Here is a 22,173-nt window from a genome sequence, read left to right on the forward strand (position 1 = left end):
AGGTCTAGAGGCTCACCCGAAGGATCTATCAGCGTTTGCTAATCTGCCGTTTCCGACCACCCTGAGATCGATGCAGTCGTTCTTGGGTAGTCTCAACTACTACAGCAGGTTCATTGATGACTTTGCGGTCTACGCTTCCGTGCGGTATGAGCTCCGGGAGGCTGACTTCTACGAAATCACCCGACAGCAGTCCAAGATCGGTGTTGCTCAAGGAAGAGTCGAACCGGATCAAGATCAACCGGGCCAGGACAAGTGGGGCCGGGCCATCACGGCGTTTACAGTGTTGAAGGACAAGATCGTCAAGGCGCCGATCCTGCAGCATTTTGACCCAGACCGAGAACCAGTCGTCGTAGTGTACGCCAGTAAGTGGGCAATTTCCGCGGCGTTGATGCAGGAACACGACGGAGTGTACAAGCCAGTGACCTTTACCAGCCGGACGCTCAAGCCGAACGAGATCAACTATGGAATGGTGGATAAGGAGGTGTTGGCACAGCTCCTGATATTGGATGTCTGCTACACGCAACTGGTTACCAGATCGATCAAGGTCCTGACCCGATACTCAACGTTGGTTTGGCTGGTGCACTCATCCGGCCTGCAAAGGCGCCTTGGCCGTTGGCCAGTGTTACTGTCGTCGTGGACACTGGAGATCGTGAAGTGCACGAAGGGAGAAAATGAGATCTTGGGTGTGATAGCTGCGAGCATAACGCTACGCGAAGAAGTCGACGCCATGCTGACGTCGATCTCCCCCAGGAAACAACCGCGACAAACGATCACGATGCCGCCGCCCGCTGTAGAGATTGGTGAAGAACTGCTGGTGGTTAGCTTCGACGGATCAGCTCGTGTGAAACGAAGTGGGGGTGCCTACAGCGCGATTGTGTAGGGATTGCCGGAATGGAAGGTGATCTCGGCCGCCTCGGAGTACTAGGTTGATCTTACGGTGAATGAGGCGGAGTATCACGGCTTGCTGCTTTGTTTCGATCTCCTGGCTAACCTGGACAGAGGGCGCCGCCTGATCATCTGTGGTGACTCCAACTTGGTGATCCGTCAGATGCGTGGAGAGATCGAGTGCAAGGCCCGAGTTTGGTACTACCACGTCAGAAGGCCATGGAACAGTTGCGATCTTGGCCTAACCACGAATTTCTCCACATGAAACGTGACTGGAACCAGAGTGCAGATCGACTTGCAAGCGCAGCACTACAACGGGAAGGTGACTCCATCGTTACAACAAACGAAGAACGCGAAGATCTGGGGACGCTCAACCGCCTCGACGAACGATTGGTTCCTCGATCTGACGCGGCAGTGATCAAGATCGCGGCGGTTACGACGAGCGGCCTCACAAGTGTTGGATGAGTTGATGGTACAACGAATGCGGACGGAGCGCATTTGCCAGGCCCAGGATGAAGAGAAGCGGATTGCCGATCTCAAGAAGTATCTACTTGGGGACGTGCAGGACCTTACCTCGGCGGAGGCTAAAGCGTGTGCCAAGATTGCCGATGACTACGAGGTCGACGAAGCTGGATTGCTGTTCTACTGCCCGCCATCGAAGCGCTCTGATGAAGGTCGTCATCTTGTGATGCGGCTGGTGATCCCGGAGACCTTGCAGCAGGACTTCCTACACCATTATCATGCCAGTCTCGAGGGTGGCCACCAAGGCATTGGAAGAACCTACCAGCGGATTCGTGCCCATTTTCACTGGAGAGGCCTCTACCAAAGTGTACAACGATACGTGGGGCTGTGCGTGGACTGCGAAACCGGGAAAGGGAGGCCGACTACACAAGGAGAATCTCCCGGTAATCTTCAGGCTACCTACCCGTTCCAGATTATTGCCATGGACCACATCCCGTCATTACCCAAGTCGTACAAAGGGAACACCGAGTTGTTGATCTGGATCGATCTTTTCACGGGATTCGTGATTGCAAAGGTCAGCTCGTCTAGAACAGCCCAAACGATCACTAAGAACTACGAGGAGTGCGTGTGTCGCCGATTTGGCGCTAGCGAAGCGATACGACATGACCGCGAGCCAGGAGTTATGTCGGATTTCTTCAGATCATTCAACAAGATCGTCGGTCAGAGGCAACGTGCGACTATGGCTTATCGGCCTCAGGCCAATGGTACCGCTGCGCGGATGGTGCAGACGCTCACTCGCGCTCTGAAGATGTATGTCGAAGACATCAACCAGCGAGATTGGGAAGAGTACGCGGAGCGCCTTACTTTTGCGCTCAACACGGCCCAAGATCGAATTCGGGGAGAGTACATGAGTGGGACCCTCGATCTACTCTGGAGGCAATGGTACCGCTGGGATCGACGCGCCGGCGGGATCGACAGCCTCGCAGGTGGCGCTATCATGTCCAGAAGCAATATCAGCAGGCCCGGAAGCAAGTCAATGAGTGCCTACGTGAGGCAATTCGAGATCGAGCTGACCAGCCGTAGGCTTTTTCCAATCGGTGCCCAAGACATCTACATTCTACCATACTGTATAATCGTAAATCTCTCTTACATGCATGCTACTTCTCCACTATCTCCATTACTGTTTTTTATTGGGAAGGGGGTAATGGCGCAAAATACTTCGATCTGATCCCTGAAAGCTTTGAAACCTGGACTTCTGCAGTGCTGGTATCCTCCACCGCTTTTATGTTTTTGCTTGGCGCGGAACCAACCGCAAATTCATTGGGGGTGGTCAGCGGGGTTGATGCAGAGCTCGCCCTGAGCGCAATGGGCGATGGGAAAAACTTTTTTTATGCATCCATCGGCTACTTTCTATTACATGGGGATTTATTGTATTGCACAGGATTAATTCTATTATCAACAGCTACTTTTGACGCAGTAAAAATTTAATTAGACGCCACCTCCGTGAGCAGTTGGAGTTCGGATATGCACCGCTACTAAGCCTTCATGGACTACAAACATGCATTGAAGAGGCCGGAAGACTTGATATATGACTGCTACCAAGCCTCTGGGTGCACTGTAGGCTTGATTTACAACTGTCACTTAGTCGCACTACACAGTACTGTAGTTGATTTAAAGTAGAGCTTTGCATAGTTTATTCCACGATTAACTATCCACACAACTGTACTTATCTACAGGACAGGATTTTGCCGCGGCGGACTGATGTAGTAATAGTGTATATTAGATGCGACCAATCAAGCGACTGTGAACCTCGATCGACTGTGCCGTCGATGTTATCGACCGCCTCCGACAGGACCTGTTGAGGGCAGAGCGGGTCCTTACCGATGGAATTTCCCGCCTCTACAGAAACGCGTCGCGCACCTTGCGCCAAGTCGATGGCGAACCACTATCGTCATCGTCCGACGAGAGCAGTGATGATTCGTTTCGGCCTAGAACCCCACCGTTTGTCGACAATTTTGATGACGACAAGATCCTTTTTGGCCAACCAGGACCCCCGCGCAACAATTTCAGTCAATCCGAGCGCACTCCTAGCATTTCTGACCGATCAGAGAGTTTTACTGATGCCTCTCCTAGCCAATCGAATTACTCGTCCTCTTCGCTCAGCCAATCAGGAAGCGACGAAAGCGAAGGAGAGTACAAGATCGAGACGGCAGGGTCTGCGAACAATCCAGTTGATTTAACTGACGATAGCGAGTAAGTTTTCTGTTTTCTTTTCCTTTTTCCGTTAGGAAATACATACTTTCTGAACTGCTGTGTTTTATTAGGTTGATTAAATTTGGGCCTTTCTGGATTTAAAGTTTACCTTTTCCGGCTTTTGTACGGTAAGTAAACACATAAATTACCTCAGAGACTGGACATACAACCGCCGCGGTCCCTGCGCTTTTGCTAAGACCACTCAGTTTACAATTTCCAAGCATCCGAACAAATCTTTATCTCAGCTTCTGTCAACAACTCCGTCCGTGACCTCCACACCCGGCTACCCTTTCCGACATTTGCAAGCCCGAAGACTGCTGCCAACGCACCGCTTACTGTTGCGAGGCGTCGACCGTGCCTGCAATGGAGACCGAACCGGTCGGCCGCTCTACCGGGCCCCCGTCCTCAATATCGCTCACCCCATCTTTAAGTGATAGCGAGGATTTTTCGGGTGTGGTAACGCGACGTCGATCAGCCGTCATTCTGTGTCGCAGACAGGTAGTGCTGACAGCGAAGAAAAGACCGCCGAACACGACTTCGATGACGGCGCTCGTAAAAGTCCAAGTAGCCGTGATGAGGACTATGACTACGAAAGTGACAACGAGGGAAGCAGTGGCGACTCCCCACCGCAGCGAGACAATACCACTCCTCCAGAAACCTGTCCCTATGAAAGTGAACGAGCTGTCATGGAACACCCGGTGCTGTTCGATACGATGTAAGAGGCAAGGGCAGTTTTGGATGGGCTTGAGAACGCTGGTTTTTCCATCGACAACAATGGGAGAACGACGACGCTGTTATCGTGCACGTCTCATGTCGACTGCGCTGCGGTGGCACGGATCAAATGCAACAAAGATGAGCAGTATGTTTTATCCAGAAGTGGGATGCACACTACTGAGCCAGCCCCCGTTGAAGAGCAGCGAAACGGTATTCACAAGCCGCTGCTGCCTGAGATCGACAATTTGTTGCTCGGAGGCCAAGGACCCAAAAAGTGTTTGAACACGCTTCGCATGAGATACAAGGAGTCGCCTGAACAGCTCAACTTGCTGCGAAGCACCAGCCTGCTCAAAAACCGAGCTCACAAGCTGAGAAAGCGCGGCGATTTCTCCATCACGACCTACTCAAATGTGGTGGAGTGGGCATCGCCGAGGATGTGCACAACGAAGGAGCAATTCTTCCAGCATATGAGTTACCTGGTGGAGTCGGATGATATGCGGGTATTACTATAGCCCTTCGGCTACCGCACGAATTGCTGGTCTTGGACTGCTTTCCTGATCACCTGGACGATGGCGGACTCTCGCTCGGCATTATAATTACTTCCCGGCGGTTGTTTCGGACTCTGCCACGAGTGATTCTCGGTCAGCGGTCGCAAGTACTGGGTGCAACCGACGGAACGTACAAGCTCCACTTTGGTGGATGGACGCTTGTTTCGTTTGGTACTTTCGGTGTTCGATACACGGCGTCACACTAGTACCAGCACAAGTTTTATCCGATGGCATTCATGTTTGTGCGAACGGAGACGGCGTTTGCTTACGCGCGGCTCTTCACAGTTTGCAGAGAGCGCGGTAAATCGTTTTTCGGCGGCACCCTAACGCTTCAGCATGGATCCATGGATCACTCGACGTCTATTGCAAACGCGTTTCGACAAGAGTGGCCTGACATCAAGCTCCTGAACTGGTGGCCTCATTTGTATCGTAAAGCCCGCGGCAAGAAGGCACTTTTTTCCGATCGTGGCCGGTATGACGATATCATCAAACCTCAGCTGGAATATTTGAGTCAATGCCGGACTATCGAGCAGTTTGAGGCGTTATCAGATCTCGTAACGGAGAACTGGGCGTCTACGGGTGAACCCGAGTACGCGCAATGGCTCGACGATGAGTATTTGACAGACCCATGGGATCTATGGTTTTACGCCGCGAGCGGTACCCCTGGTGTGGTGCCAAACCAACATCCGATTGAATCCCATCACCGTGCGATTAAGGCGACGGCAGTTGACCACCTTCGCGCTGCGACGAGCCATGTACTTGCGGGAACACTACCCAAGATTTTGGTTGAGTGTGCAATGGATATTGGCTCGGATCGGATTCGGCACTACGCGTCAGGACCCGTTAGCGCTGAAGTTCTCGGGGCGGCTGTGCAGCTCTGTGCAAGTGCCAATCATTATCCAAACCACCAGAGAAAGTCGCAACGCGCCATCAACCGAATTCAAGAGTACTATTTCAACTCCAACTACTAGGTCGTTCGTGACGACAACTTGCATGGGCTGAAGGTTAACGCACATCGCGTCAAGACGTACAAGGCATCGCTGGATGGTACGCTCAACAAGGACGAGAAGGTCGAGAACATTCAGCTTCGGTACTTGTTGCTCCACACGGTTGAAGTCCTGGACCGCGTTCCCTTCGATCACGCCTGGGATAACCCTTCCTGGAGTCTTGAGGAAATCGAAGTGATTCGATCAAAGTTCAAGTGCGACTGCAAAGCGTTCTTCCAATCGGGGTGGCTGTGCGCTCATGTGTTGGCCTGCTTACATCTGGTCGACTCGTTTGATCTCCAAGTCATACTACCCAGTCTACCGGCTCGGAAGCCACCTGCAAGACCTCGAAAGGAGACCAAGTGCCTCGCGTGGGATGGCCCTCGGAAGTCTCAGTACTCGGTAGACGCGCTCATCAAGCGGCTGGTTGACAAGCCTGCAAGCGTGATTAACTGGAGCATCTCACAGGTGTGGACGACCACTGACGAAGACGGCGAGGAAACGGAGCTCAACTTTGTTGGGAAAATCAAGCCCCCATTCACTCGCGGAGGCAAGCGGTACTGGAAGGTCGAGTACGATGACCGCGAGGAAGTTGACACACTGGGCGTGGAAGGATCAGCAATGGCGATCGACTACTCCTTCCAGATGGGCCACAACATCGTGCCAAGCTAAGGTGACGCGGTCGCTGGTGCGACGGATTGAATGATTGATGATATACATATTACTTAGGTATAGAACAAATTAGAAACAGAAAAACGATAAAATCCCCCCAAAATACCAGAAAAACCTTGCATGTAAACCTCGTTTTCACTTTCGTTTGTTGGTAGCATACAATATCACCCTCATACATACAATTAATCGCCCTGCATTTAAAACAGCCGCTAATTAATAAAAAACAGTCGTTTGGCACGTAATGAAAAGTAGACGACTGATGCATAAAAATAATCCGCCCCCATGGGCGATAACCGCATAAAAAAAAATAAAGCAAATTCATTCGGCGCCGTTGTGTCAGGACGGTAAATCTCGTGACCATCAAAACACATGTTGTCAAAGTGCGAGGGAGACACAAGAGCTTCTTGCCAAAGCTCCTAGAGATGGCAAGGCCGTGCCTTTGACCCGAAGAAGCCCTGGAATTTGAGGTTAAAAAATGAAACTACTACCTATATGGTATATGATGAATCGAACAGTGTTCGCCTACAGCAAACCCAGTGTTCGATTCGAACACAATAGGTTTGTAAGGCAACTAGAAATACAACCGTTATTCCCGTAAGTTACTGCGACTTATTTTTACGGATATTGGAATTTACCAAGTCCTGCAGCAGGAGGCCAGACCTTGGAGCCGAACTGACATCATAAGGATGCAATCGGAAGCAGCTGTGCGCAGATTACAGAGAGGCGTTGCTGGGTTGGAGGAAGAGTGCGTGGCATTAAATGCCAGGCCGAAATGAAAAGAGATACAGAGACTCAAAAGAAGAACAAAAACGTATCATAGCCTATCCATTAAAACGGTTTAAATGTATATACACCAGTAGTCGAGCATCTCAGTAGCGTTGCTCCGTTGAGTTGCTTGGGGGGCCGACGCCCTGCAGTGGAATCTCCACTGCAGGCCGACGTCCCCGCTCTCCTAATGGATCTGACAAAGCTGTTGATTAGTTGGGTCCAAGCCATCATGTGCGGATCAGTGCAGCATCCGAACCGACGTCACAGCTTCGATTAGGAACACTACTATCATAGAACTGCATGAAGAACTCGTCATGGCTTGTAGGGAGTGCGTTGTGAGCTTTAATTACTGGTGGTTGCAACCCCAGACCCCCGCAATAGAAAACTAACTCCGAATTGGGGCAATAGGTCCGTTCGCAGGAATGCTCGTCGCTAGGCCCGCCTACGCAAACACCGCGCGGCCCTGCTTCGCGGGCACTCCGCACGGGTTTGCTGCGGCTAACCCCCTCGCAACCGCTCACCACCGCTGATTGTACTCGAGCACATCTCGCTGGTAGGCAAGTACTTGAAGAGAGAGTCTGTCGAATTATTTTCTTAAATAAACTGAAGGAGACTGAGTCTGACGCTCCCCTATATAAGCTTGCTGGCCCTGTTCCCATCGCTCTAAATCAGGGTATGAACGTGTGCGACGAGGCGTTTAGTCACATCATCAGAGCCGATAAACTGTAGCATTTTAGCTAAAGCTGCACCCGTCGTCCTGTTGCTGAGCCAAATTACCATTTCTCTGTTTGGAAAGTGCCCTCTAAATCGTGTACCTCTGATTTAATGACATATGGTCACTAAATTCCGCATCTTTACGCAGTGAATCTCATATTCTATCCATATCACAAATCTAGAAACGTCAGTAAACACAGGAGGTTCTGGTCAAAAATGACCCTGGGCGACTTAATCAGAATACCAGCCCTAACCTGTCCCTTCTAAACTGATATCAGGTAAGTAAATGCGGGTATGAACCCTTGAAAAAGCTAAGTAAGAGTGAGTGCATCAATGTAAGGGGGGACTTCGTCCCCAATAATGACGGCGTTTGTGATACGGCTGGCATCACAGTCTGTCACGCGGGTCGGTAAATTTGAAATGTTAGGTAAAGAGACAGCGTACTACACACTATGTTACCCAGCTACTTCCCTCGGTACCGACAGAACCTATTGTAAAGTTTGCCGCACGACAACTCTTCAGCTCTCTTCGGCATCGCGGCGAACAGTTTGGACAGCATCGTTGCGAATACAGACAATCCCCTCAATAGTAATCCCTAGGTGTGGAATACCCGCTCATCAGGAATATAAAGGCGGGTCCCAACGATTTCTGAATGACCGTCCAATACAAAGTCAAGAAATTATTCCCCATCACCTCTCAATCGTCATAAGGGATGAAAAATCACGGAATATGAATGTTCTGGGGTGCTTAACTATAGGAAAAGTCCACTTTGTACAGGACGTCTGGAGTAGTCTAATCAGGACACCAGCACCTATTGTCCATGTTTTCGTGCCCCATTTCATATTTAACAATCGCACTAGCTTTCGGAGCCGGCTTTCAATGGAATGGAGCTTGGTTGCATGGCAACATTAGTGAGATGGAGCCCAATACTAACATGGCAAATTAGTTTGCTCTCAGCATCACTACCTACATCATGTCCCACATCTCTTACGGTATTATATCAAATATGTTTTTGCGGTGTTACCGAGGTATATCGTTATCTGCACGAATTCCATACGTGCACGCTCATCGACTTAAGCAACCTTTTTAGGGCTGTGCAACCAAAAGACTGCAACAAACCGTACCATATGTGTGGTACACTACGGTGCACCACCCCATGGCACACCCTACGACAGGAATACCCTCGCCTAGGAATATAAAGTGCACTCCCAACGCCATAACTACCAAGGGGATTGTCTGTACAGTGTCAAAGATTTCATCGGCAGTAGCGATTGGTCTGAAATTCTGCTGACACCTACCGGTAGCGCGTTATCTTCAACTGCAATTTGCTCCAAGTACTCCATCACGATGCTAACCTTTGAATGCCTCATTCGATGTGCAGGAAGTATATCGTACTGTTTACTCAGCAATCGGTACGGTCGAATCTTGGTGTCATTATCGCCGAAAAACCAGAGATTCCAAATTGTCTTTACATTCGAGCGAGCTGGAATTTTCCAGCCTTTATGAACGCTATGGCAGATTTTGTCGTCGTCCCTCGACCACGATCTTCACTCCGGTCGAGTCTCTTCTGAAGCGCAGACATTAAGGCTAGTGTTGGAAGTTTAATTCGCACTAAAAATGGATCGAAATTCAGCAGCCATATTGGCTCGAAGATCGTCAATCCTTCGCTCAAGATCTCTCAGGGAACGTGAGCGACACCATTCATCACAAAAGTGCTGCCGCAACTCGCTATAAACTTTCATAGCAACCTCATTTGGTAGCTTCTGCGCAATTCCGGTCTTGAGATCGTCAATATCGGAATGTAGACTGGCCACGTGGTCTCGTAAATCATTTACTTGCTTAACGGTAGCAAGATGTGCTGGAATTCCAGTCGCCTTTAATCCACACACCGGTGACGTACCAATAACTAGGATGGTAGCACCACGCTGCACTTGAAGGAGCCTATTGGCTGAAAAAACTCTTGCTTTGAAGATCGGATGCTGTGGACACAGCGCGTGACGAAGATATTGTTCGTGGTGAATAAGAGAGGCCAGCATAAATAGGATAGTCGACTCGGGTAGTTGGAATAGCCGCTTAGAATCTCCTTCCATTATTTAATAGACACGTCACATATCTGATCGGGCGTGAAATGTGGTGGTAACACGTCAAATCGCTCCGAATCAAACGGCAATCCCGCTATCATTCTCAGTTGGTCAGCTCCCTCCCCGAAATGTGTATACCTGTTCTTCAGCTCCCCGAGGCTCTGCCCCATGCGCAGATAAACAGACACAGGAGTACTCGCCCCAGCGCATAAGAACTACCGCCTTTGCGCTGACTGTGGGTGCCGATGTCAGCAGGAGCACAGCCCAGTACGCGCGACCCCTCTTCGTTAAAAGACTTAATTACGCGACGCAGCAACCGCTCAAATCGATATTTGCTGTCGCTGCCGATAAATAGCTGCACCGACACAACGTTCTGGACAGGAAAATAAATGCACGGCGAGAGCAAGTATAGTGCCCTTTGAAGGCTCGTACGGGTTTGCATACACGTGTTTGCAGAAATTTTCAGTCCCCGTTTGGTCCCCTTTGTGCCCTTGTTCTTCCACAACAAGACCGCTTTCCATGTGCTGTAGCATGATTTTGTCCAAAGAGTCCGCTGTACGCATCAAGTTCCACATAACCACGAAAAAAACGCCACCCGAACGACATTATACACCACTTCTGGCCCTTCTTCACAGGTTTGAGAGTCATCAACATAAATGCCACGGCTCCGAACCCACCAGCCTTCAGATCCTGCTTTCCTTCATTGATCTTCATTAACCCACGCTGTTTCAGGCTGTTGATGGTTTTGTCGTAGCCCTCCAGTACGCGGTGTAGTTCTGTTTCAAGTCGGGAGTCCATTTCAAGGAGATTCGCGTGGTATACATCGACGAGATCACTACGATGTCCCCAAACACACGACGCCTATAGGGGCACACTTGTCGAGACAGAATCGCGATCGCTCATGTGAGCAGGTTCGCAGAGATGACCAAAGAAGCCGAGAACGACAGCGGTCGCTGTCGCTGTCGGAACGCGCATCTGCTTCGTGTCGTCATCAATTGTGTCAGGGTAATGAGACGCTAGCCGTGTCGCCATCGTGTCCACCTTCGAGAGATAGATACGTTTGGTACTAGTCTTGGTCCACCGTGCCACATCGGCTGGGTCTTCAGCGTCTCTCTTTTGGCTGACCGCCATTTTCACTCTGGGAGCATGTGAAAGGTCGCAAAGTGACCGTGATTTCGCCCCTGTCACACTTGCCGTAAATCTACCGCATTTACATCGCACCATACCTAATCATAGTCAAAGTGTCATGGAGCATCAGGTCATACACGGCAACAGTGATAGATTCGTATCACAACCCCCTACCAAAAGATCATGGCCTTATCACAAATGCAGGAAATGGCTGGGTTACTGCCCACGGGTAATGTGTTTATGTGTCGTTATATTCAGACCAGTAAAACCATTTGATTGTCTCGAATATTGATATTTAGGACACCGGTACAACCTCTAATTAGCCTGACTCTGACTAATTATTTATAATTATACTGGGATAGGAAGCAACGTTAGTGCTGCTATCGCAGACCAAATCGGATTATATCCGTGGTACGTCAAGTCACACAATGACCCCTCCCGACATCTCACTGGTACATTTTCTTGAGACCGGCTGTTCGTTCGCTGTCTGCATCCTGCTCGGGGTCTTGTTGTACTTCTAACACGTTTTGATGGTTAACTAGATCGTGGACACCTGCTTCTTCGAGGCACTTCCGTAGTGCGTCGTGTAGACCATCGCACGTGACAGTTACATGCGCCGATTGCTCGTTCTCCCAGCTCATGAATAATATCCTTCACAATTTCGCGACGGGACTCCTCAATCTTTTCGATAGTTGACAGCGTATCGTCTTGTAGTGCTCTCATTTGACCTAAAATGGACACATGAGGTGGAAGGCCGTTGCTTTTAGCTGTGTGTTAGGTCCAGCGTATCCACACTGTACACGCGAGCTTAAGTTCCCGAGAAGCTCAGCATCTTGAAATAAAGCAGTCTCGAAAATAGGGTGACGAGGAGGGAGGTGCGTCCGAATGTGCGGCGTGTGGTACACTTATGATGCGAGACAAAACTCTCCAACAAACAGTAAATGCTCAGGTATTCCTCGGAAAACCATTGTAACGCCGCGTTTTACTAATTCGTCTTGATCCACGAAGTGTGGTGGTAGAACTGCGAACCCGTGACTACCCGATGGAAGCCAGCAACCGTTCTACCGACATACATATCCCGGCTGCCGCGTAGCGTAAGTATGTATTCTGAGAACCACTAAGTGACCACCCAGCACGCAAATGAACCGCGGTTGACGACGGACAAGCTGTCGACCCGGACGCAGGGTTACACGCACAAGTGGCTACAATCACTTGTAACTCTAACAGAAACGACGTCTGTTAGAGGTTCGAAAGACTTTCTCGACCTTGGTGTAGACACACCAAAGACTACATACATTTACGATCACCACGACGGGTGGTCCAGCATCTTTTAGCCAATGAGTGACTTGCATGTTAGCAGAATCCTGCCAACCAGCCGTTGGCAGATTCCTAGTTTAGAATATTACATTTAGAGGAAGTCAGAAACATAAAACAAAAATAGCAGTTCTCATCTTTTACCAAAACCCGCTACTTGGAGTCTTTATCTTGTTTAAAGTATACTCGTGGATCTCGAGCATACTTAACTCAAGTAAAAGAAACCTACGCTTCCTCATACACGTGCGCATACGTGTAAGCCGTAGTAGTGAGCCAAGGTAGGCCCATTACACCTGGTAGCACTTTGTAGTCCGTCCAACGAACGACCGACTACCTAAGTTCGTACGTCACCGCACGAACGCGGAGCTGAGAACCTTCCCATGGATACAGAGGTGCCCATGGAAAGCTCCACTACGCCTGCAACTCACGTTGCACGCGCTGACTGTCCCCACCTGTCGGATCCAGAGTGGGAAGCCCTCCAACGACTGTCAACAGTCATTGGTGAGGCGGCGGTAGCTACGATGCTGCGTACGCTAACGCCGACAGAGCAACACGGTGTTGCTCTGGGTTTCATCCTAAAGGAGCAACGCGATGTTGCTGCTACTACCGCGGTGCCGTCCGGGACGACACCACGCGCGCAATCGCTGAAGCTCAATGTGAGCAACTATGTCGGCAGCCATTGCGGCTCGACGTATCGTCGACCCGTTGTCGAAGGTTGCGTTCGCCATGTCATGTCTTGGCGGACGTGCAAGAAGTTGGGCGTATGGACGCCGACTCTCGGATCCTACGTGCTTTAGCACGTACGAGGGTTTCAAGGAAAACCTCAGACAAGCATTTGAGCCCCCACAAAACGAGTTCCGGTCGAGGGCGGAGTTCCTCGACCTGCAGCAGGGCAAGCATGATGTCCATGCTTACGCTCAGAGAGCACGGTACTTGGTCTCGAACATCGTGACCAGGTGCCGTCGGGAAAACCGAGAAGCGCATGCTTCACGTATGAAGATCAAGAGTTTGTCGAGACCTTTATCGTCCTGGATCTGAACGATAAGTTTGACATTGTATTGGACATGCCGTGGCTTGCACGGCATGATTCGGTCATCGACTGGGAGATGCGCACTCTCGTGCGCTTCGGTCGCGACAGCGGAACAGTGAGCGATGGCTCTGTTGCCGCTACGCACGCACCGACAGGTGCGCGCGACTCCCCACTCGAGATATGCCGCTGTCCCGGAGTGCCCTGGGCGCGCGCGAACACGCGCGCAAGAGCAACTAGCGTCGGCGTTGCCGCTGACAGCTAATGAAGGAAATGTGTTGGCCTCGGAGGCTGACACCCGCTTTTCAGCCAATCAAGAAGAGTCTCCGGCCTCAAGGGGCACGGATGACGCAGGCGAGTCACACGCCTCAGCCGTGGAGGCTGACGCGAATCTGATTGGATCAGGTCTGGCCAATAATAAGAGCCAAGGTGACGAAACGCCGTCGCCTCCGGGAGTCGATGGCTTGGGTGAATTTGATTCGTCGGCTCGGGGAGCCGACGCACCCTCCGTAATGGAGGGCTCCGCCAATAACAGACGTCGAGGTAAGGATGGCGTGTCGGTTCCGGGAGCCGACGCTACAAGCGGTGCGGACGGTTGCAAACGTCCCGCACAGGAAAAACGTGCATGCTGTCGTGCAGCCGGGCTGCACGACGAAGCGCCAGGCGACCAAGCCGGGCTGCACGACGAAGCGCCAGGCGACCAAGCCGGGCTGCACGACGAAGCGCCAGGCGACCAAGCCGGGCTTGAAGTCGCTCGGCCGCGGGATATACCCGCCGGCGGTATACAAGAACAACACTCGTCCACGGCTGGGCCTGGACGAGGTCAAGAACCAAGCGGAGCCGGGCTCCGCAAAACAAGAAGATGGCGCATGCGAAGGTCGCTGCGCAAGTCTCGGCCTGGGGCCGAGACGCTACAAGAAATGTCTGCCGGGCAGACGGGGGCCGAGAAGCCGGACGTCGAGACGTTGAACGTACCTGTGCCGGGTTCCGGTACAGGGAGATGACTCTCGCTAACCCTCCGACGCAAGCGTCGGAGTTGACTTCGCTTCCAGTCATGAGCTGGAAGCGCTTCGCGCGTGACTTGCACGATGGACGCATCGAGCAAATATGCATTCTCTCGGACGCCGAGAGAACGAAGAGCGAGAATGAAGAACTGAGGCAGTTCTTCATGGAGAGCACCACTGAGAGCGAGGACACTCTCAGTGCGAAGACTAAGAAGGAGCGCTTTGAGGAGCAGAGCTGGGACTTGCTGAAGACGAGTCCCTTCTACGAGATTCTACGGGAGCACGCGGACGTGCTTCCGGAAGAGATCCCTGCGGAGCTTCCGCAGGACAAGGGCATCCAGCACAAAGTACTGTGTCACGCGGCAGTGGCCACTGCCGCGAGAGCAGGTCAAGGCGATCGACGACTTCTTTGAGAGTCGTCGCAAAGCTGGACAAGTGCGGGAATCGAAATCCCCGCACAGTGCTCCGACGTTCTGTGTCAAGAAGCCACAGGGCGGCTGGCGCATCGTTCATGCGTACAACAAGCTGAACGATGCGACGATACTGGCGCAGACACCGATACCGCGAAAAGATGTCATCATCGATTCGATGGCCAGGAGCACTATCTACAGTGCTCTTGATCTGCGTGATGGGTTCTATCAGATCCTCATGCGTGAGAGCGATATCCCTCTCACGGCTGTGAGCACGCCGAGCGGCATGCTCTGGGAGTGGCTAGTGATGCCGCAGGGTCTGAAGAACGCCCCTGCGACCTTCAACAGGTGCGTGACGCACTTGTTGCGCTCGGTGCGCGACTTCGCACCGAGCTACTTCGACGATGTGTTCGTCCACAGCCGGGCTGCGGACGGGATGAGCGATGTTGAGATGCACAAGGTGCATCTCCGGAAGCTGCTTGCGCTCATGCGCAAGCACAAGCTCTATGCGAACCTGAAGAAGTGCATCTTCGGGGCGAGCGAGATACCCGTGCTCGGGTGTCTCGTCGGGAAGAACGGTGTCCGCCCCGACCCTGAGAAGGTCAGAGTGATCAATGAGTGGCCGACGCCGTCGAACGTCAAGGAACTGCGGCAGTTCCTTGGCTTGACCACGTACTTGTGCAAGTACCTGAAGGACTACGCGGGCATGATACCGCCCGCTGACCCAGCTCATGAAGAAGGACGCCGAGCGGGTTTGGACTGCTGAGTGTCAGCAGGCCTTCGATGCAGTCAAGCAGGGCTTGACTGAGGCGCCGATCTTGGCAGTGGCCGACCAAGATCGCCCGTTCCACGTTGTGTGCGACGCATCCGACTTCGCAATCGGATGTGCGTTGATGCAGCACGATCACGAGGGTCATGATCGTGTTGTCTACTACCAATCGCGTCTGCTGAAGCCAGCTGAGCGCAACTACCCCGTACATGACAAGGAGCTCCTTGCCATGAAGTACGCACTCGCGAAGTTCCGAGTGTATCTACTCGGAAGCAAACCGTTCGTGGTCTATACGGACCACGCGTCGCTGCGGACGGCTGTGAAGTCGCCGCACATCTCGCAACGGATGGCGAGATGGCTCTCATTCTTCGCAGAGTATAACTTCCGGGTTGAGTACAAACCCGGAAGACTCAATGTGGTGGCCGACGCGCTCTCGCGTCGACCTGACTATGCCACGACTGATGCCGACGTCAATGCCATTGACGCCATGCGATCGAGCACCCCAACGTCGTCACTGTTGGACGACGTGAAGGTCGCGTACGCGCACGACGCGGACGCGAAACTCTTGCTGGCCTACAGCTCAGCGCCTTCTGACAAAGCTCGTCAGAAGCTGCCGAAGCATCTTCGTGCTCGTGCACACCGTTATCGGGTGCACGACGGGTTATTACTCTACAGTGCAGTCGACGACAACGCGGACCGCGTTGTCGTGCCCAATGACCATGACCTGCGACTCAGGATCATGTACAAGTATCACGATGCACCGACTGCGGGGCATCCGGACCGTGAGAAGGCATATCTTCTTCTCACGCGGGACTTCTACTGGGCCCACCAGTATAAATGGGTGCGCACGTACGTCCGTGCTTGCGAGGTTTGTCAACGAGTGAAGCCTGCGCCTTTCGCGCAGGCTCATTTGCAGTCACTACCGACTCCGTCGGAGTGTTGGCAGTCCATGTCTTTGGACTTCGTGTTCGGTCATCCCCCGGACAGCCAGGGGAACACGGGCGTTGTTGTAATGGGCCTACCTTGGCTCACTACTACGGCTTACACGTATGCGCACGTGTATGAGGAAGCGTAGGTTTCTTTTACTTGAGTTAAGTATGCTCGAGATCCACGAGTATACTTTAAACAAGATAAAGACTCCAAGTAGCGGGTTTTGGTAAAAGATGAGAACTGCTATTTTTGTTTTATGTTTCTGACTTCCTCTAAATGTAATATTCTAAACTAGGAATCTGCCAACGGCTGGTTGGCAGGATTCTGCTAACATGCAAGCCACTCATTGGCTAAAAGATGCTGTTTTCAGCCAATAGGGATCCTAAATGTGCATGGACCACCCGTCGTGGTGGTCGTAAATGTATGTAGTCATTGGTGTACCTTACACCAAGGTCGAGGAAGTCTTCAAACCTCTAATAGACATCGCATCTTGTTAGAGTAACAAGTGACTGTAGTCACTTGTGCGTGTAACCCCGTTACACCCCCCCGTCAAGGTTAGACGTGCCGGTCCCGGCACGTCAACCACCTTTGACTGCTTGGTCAATGCGTGACGTTGAAGAGAGCGCGCTCGTGATGGAACGAGCGCGTCGATGTTGAAGACCGCTGGCGCAGCAGCGGAGAACCTCTCTGCTGCTGCGTATAATGCGCGGCAATGTGCGAAGCGCGTCGCTGCCACGGGGGCAGGACCCACAGCCTGCCCTTGATGTGTCTTCGGGCGCTGTTGTTAACAACAGCGCTCGTATTACTTTCCAGCGTGTAGCGCATGGTGGGCTTCGTACGCCCTCACCATGTCCGGGACGTCTTCGAGCAAGACGTTCCGCGGCTCCCACGTATCTTGGTTGGGAGGGAATCCTCTCCAACGGATACGATAACGAACCGGTTGCCTGTTCGTTCTCGGGATACTGTTACCAACAATCCGCTCAACTATCCATCGAGTTGAGCCGTGTGCGTCACGAATTGGCGGCGGTGGTGGTGGAAACACGCCCCGTGTGTGGTCAACTTGGTGTTGACCCTGATCTCGCGTCTCCCCACGATCAAGTCCCGGTCATGGCGTAGTTCCAGAGCGCTGCGTTCGGCGCTCTGAAGTATTCGCAGTTTGCGGGGGCCTCCCAGACCGCCTCGATCGTTCCGGCCGAGCTGGACCATTAGCTCGACCCGCTGCTCCAGCGCGAAGTCGCGCTGAAAAGGACGATGGCTTCCGCCGAGTCTTCTGCTTCGGTTCAGCCGAGCTAGGTAGCTCGTGCTGCAGGTATGGCTTCAGCCTTCCGACGTAGAACGTCGGATGGAGACGCATACTAGAGTGTGTAGGCGTCGCCGTGCCTTGCCAGCACAGTTAACGGCCCGATAAAGAGCGGAGCAAGCTTGCTTGCCCCGAAGTCGGAATCGGCATGTTTAGGCAAGTTTTGAGTAGCTAACAAGACTAATGAACCCTTCTCGAATACATTAGTGTTGCCCCTGCCAACATTGTCTGTGTTCAGCTTCTGTCGACCGACAGAAGCTGCCATAGCGTCTTGGCCGAACCGAATGACGGCTTGTCTGCGCTGTACGAAGCGAATTGCGCCCGAACTGAACTCGTTCAGCTCGCTTCCAGCAGTAGGCCCGGCCTCTGAGTTCGTCTTCGTGGTGTCTGTGCCCTGCACAGACACCTTCTTCGTCTTCTTCTTGCTCTTTTCGGCGTCTGTGCCCCGCACAGACACGTTCTTCTTCTTCTTCTTGCGTGTAGTCGCTGCTGACACTGTGCAAGTGTCAGCGGCATTCTGCGGCTGCTGCGTTGCAGTCGTAGATCCTCCCCCACTCAAGGATGGAGCCATCATCCCGAGGAGACTCGGGAGGCGTGGGTGCCTGATGGCATTCACGTAGAGCGGTGTATGCCCGGTCGAGGCATGCACCGAGTTGTTGATGGCGAGCTCCGCCATCGGCAGGCACTCGCTCCAGTGTTGGAACGAGTGAGCGTAGCTCTTAAGCACGTCTACAAGCACGCGGTTCACGCGCTCGGTCTGCCCGTCCGTCTGCGGATGGTCCGCAGTCGACATCGAAAGTTGACTCCCAAGAAGTGTAAACACTTCTTGCCAAAGGTGTGCCGTGAAGCGTGGGTCTCGATCCGACACAATGTCGATCGGCATGCCATGGTGTTTGCTTTGAACACCATGTCAACGAACAGGCGCGCCGTCTGTTTCACAGTCACTTCAGCGGGTACCGCAGCAAGATGTACCATCTTGCTGAAGCGGTCAACAAAGACCACAACTGTCACAGGGTTACACGCACAAGTGGCTACAGTCACTTGTTACTCTAACAGATGCGATCTCTGTTAGAGGTTCGAAAGACTTTCTCGACCTTGGTGTAGACACACCAAAGACTACATACATTTACGATCACCACGACGGGTGGTCCAGCATCTTTTAGCCAATGAGTGACTTGCATGTTAGCAGAATCCTGCCAACCAGCCGTTGGCAGATTCCTAGTTTAGAATATTACATTTAGAGGAAGTCAGAAACATAAAACAAAAATAGCAGTTCTCATCTTTTACCAAAACCCGCTACTTGGAGTCTTTATCTTGTTTAAAGTATACTCGTGGATCTCGAGCATACTTAACTCAAGTAAAAGAAACCTACGCTTCCTCATACACGTGCGCATACGTGTAAGCCGTAGTAGTGAGCCAAGGTAGGCCCATTACAACAACGCCCGTGTTCCCCTGGCTGTCCGGGGGATGACCGAACACGAAGTCCAAAGACATGGACTGCCAACACTCCGACGGAGTCGGTAGTGACTGCAAATGAGCCTGCGCGAAAGGCGCAGGCTTCACTCGTTGACAAACCTCGCAAGCACGGACGTACGTGCGCACCCATTTATACTGGTGGGCCCAGTAGAAGTCCCGCGTGAGAAGAAGATATGCCTTCTCACGGTCCGGATGCCCCGCAGTCGGTGCATCGTGATACTTGTACATGATCCTGAGTCGCAGGTCATGGTCATTGGGCACGACAACGCGGTCCGCGTTGTCGTCGACTGCACTGTAGAGTAATAACCCGTCGTGCACCCGATAACGGTGTGCACGAGCACGAAGATGCTTCGGCAGCTTCTGACGAGCTTTGTCAGAAGGCGCTGAGCTGTAGGCCAGCAAGAGTTTCGCGTCCGCGTCGTGCGCGTACGCGACCTTCACGTCGTCCAACAGTGACGACGTTGGGGTGCTCGATCGCATGGCGTCAATGGCATTGACGTCGGCATCAGTCGTGGCATAGTCAGGTCGACGCGAGAGCGCGTCGGCCACCACATTGAGTCTTCCGGGTTTGTACTCAACCCGGAAGTTATACTCTGCGAAGAATGAGAGCCATCTCGCCATCCGTTGCGAGATGTGCGGCGACTTCACAGCCGTCCGCAGCGACGCGTGGTCCGTATAGACCACGAACGGTTTGCTTCCGAGTAGATACACTCGGAACTTCGCGAGTGCGTACTTCATGGCAAGGAGCTCCTTGTCATGTACGGGGTAGTTGCGCTCAGCTGGCTTCAGCAGACGCGATTGGTAGTAGACAACACGATCATGACCCTCGTGATCGTGCTGCATCAACGCACATCCGATTGCGAAGTCGGATGCGTCGCACACAACGTGGAACGGGCGATCTTGGTCGGCCACTGCCAAGATCGGCGCCTCAGTCAAGCCCTGCTTGACTGCATCGAAGGCCTGCTGACACTCAGCAGTCCAAACCCGCTCGGCGTCCTTCTTCATGAGCTGGGTCAGCGGGCGGTATCATGCCCGCGTAGTCCTTCAGGTACTTGCACAAGTACGTGGTCAAGCCAAGGAACTGCCGCAGTTCCTTGACGTTCGACGGCGTCGGCCACTCATTGATCACTCTGACCTTCTCAGGGTCGGGGCGGACACCGTTCTTCCCGACGAGACACCCGAGCACGGGTATCTCGCTCGCCCCGAAGATGCACTTCTTCAGGTTCGCATAGAGCTTGTGCTTGCGCATGAGCGCAAGCAGCTTCCGGAGATGCACCTTGTGCATCTCAACATCGCTCATCCCGTCCGCAGCCCGGCTGTGGACGAACACATCGTCGAAGTAGCTCGGTGCGAAGTCGCGCACCGAGCGCAACAAGTGCGTCACGCACCTGTTGAAGGTCGCAGGGGCGTTCTTCAGACCCTGCGGCATCACTAGCCACTCCCAGAGCATGCCGCTCGGCGTGCTCACAGCCGTGAGAGGGATATCGCTCTCACGCATGAGGATCTGATAGAACCCATCACGCAGATCAAGAGCACTGTAGATAGTGCTCCTGACCATCGAATCGATGATGACATCTTTTCGCGGTATCGGTGTCTGCGCCAGTATCGTCGCATCGTTCAGCTTGTTGTACGCATGAACGATGCGCCAGCCGCCCTGTGGCTTCTTGACACCGAACGTCGGAGCACTGTGCGGGGATTTCGATTCCCGCACTTGTCCAGCTTTGCGACGACTCTCAAAGAAGTCGTCGATCGCCTTGACCTGCTCTCGCGGCAGTGGCCACTGCCGCGTGACACAGTACTTTGTGCTGGATGCCCTTGTCCTGCGGAAGCTCCGCAGGGATCTCTTCCGGAAGCACGTCCGCGTGCTCCCGTAGAATCTCGTAGAAGGGACTCGTCTTCAGCAAGTCCCAGCTCTGCTCCTCAAAGCGCTCCTTCTTAGTCTTCGCACTGAGAGTGTCCTCGCTCTCAGTGGTGCTCTCCATGAAGAACTGCCTCAGTTCTTCATTCTCGCTCTTCGTTCTCTCGGCGTCCGAGAGAATGCATATTTGCTCGATGCGTCCATCGTGCAAGTCACGCGCGAAGCGCTTCCAGCTCATGACTGGAAGCGAAGTCAACTCCGACGCTTGCGTCGGAGGGTTAGCGAGAGTCATCTCCCTGTACCGGAACCCGGCACAGGTACGTTCAACGTCTCGACGTCCGGCTTCTCGGCCCCCGTCTGCCCGGCAGACATTTCTTGTAGCGTCTCGGCCCCAGGCCGAGACTTGCGCAGCGACCTTCGCATGCGCCATCTTCTTGTTTTGCGGAGCCCGGCTCCGCTTGGTTCTTGACCTCGTCCAGGCCCAGCCGTGGACGAGTGTTGTTCTTGTATACCGCCGGCGGGTATATCCCGCGGCCGAGCGACTTCAAGCCCGGCTTGGTCGCCTGGCGCTTCGTCGTGCAGCCCGGCTGCACGACAGCATGCACGTTTTTCCTGTGCGGGACGTTTGCAACCGTCCGCACCGCTTGTAGCGTCGGCTCCCGGAACCGACACGCCATCCTTACCTCGACGTCTGTTATTGGCGGAGCCCTCCATTACGGAGGGTGCGTCGGCTCCCCGAGCCGACGAATCAAATTCACCCAAGCCATCGACTCCCGGAGGCGACGGCGTTTCGTCACCTTGGCTCTTATTATTGGCCAGACCTGATCCAATCAGATTCGCGTCAGCCTCCACGGCTGAGGCGTGTGACTCGCCT

The 22,173-nt window shown here is 52.9% G+C and overlaps 3 protein-coding genes across 3 annotated transcripts; 2 read left to right on the forward strand and 1 right to left on the reverse strand.

Annotated features, from left to right (window-relative positions):
• Window positions 1-4,607: 4,607 nt before the first annotated feature.
• On the forward strand, window positions 4,608-5,068 carry PHYSODRAFT_480395 (hypothetical protein; the record flags this gene model as incomplete). Its single annotated transcript, XM_009520318.1, has 2 exons — window positions 4,608-4,785; window positions 4,827-5,068. 2 exons carry the CDS (start codon window positions 4,608-4,610, stop codon window positions 5,066-5,068), a joined length of 420 nt encoding a protein of 139 aa, XP_009518613.1.
• A 30-nt stretch (window positions 5,069-5,098) lies between these two features.
• Window positions 5,099-6,211, forward strand: PHYSODRAFT_389368 (hypothetical protein; the record flags this gene model as incomplete). Its single annotated transcript, XM_009520319.1, has 3 exons — window positions 5,099-5,169; window positions 5,374-5,731; window positions 5,834-6,211. Coding segments are annotated over 3 exons (807 nt in total), but the record flags the coding sequence as incomplete, so codon positions are not given.
• A 3,392-nt stretch (window positions 6,212-9,603) lies between these two features.
• On the reverse strand, window positions 9,604-11,115 carry PHYSODRAFT_481749 (hypothetical protein; the record flags this gene model as incomplete). Its single annotated transcript, XM_009520320.1, has 6 exons — window positions 9,604-10,053; window positions 10,146-10,232; window positions 10,280-10,402; window positions 10,449-10,596; window positions 10,643-10,859; window positions 10,959-11,115. 6 exons carry the CDS (start codon window positions 11,113-11,115, stop codon window positions 9,604-9,606), a joined length of 1,182 nt encoding a protein of 393 aa, XP_009518615.1.
• Between the last annotated feature and the right edge of the window lie 11,058 nt (window positions 11,116-22,173).

This window comes from Phytophthora sojae, assembly GCF_000149755.1.
Source record: "Phytophthora sojae unplaced genomic scaffold PHYSOscaffold_2, whole genome shotgun sequence".
NCBI classification, from domain to species: domain Eukaryota; phylum Oomycota; class Peronosporomycetes; order Peronosporales; family Peronosporaceae; genus Phytophthora; species Phytophthora sojae.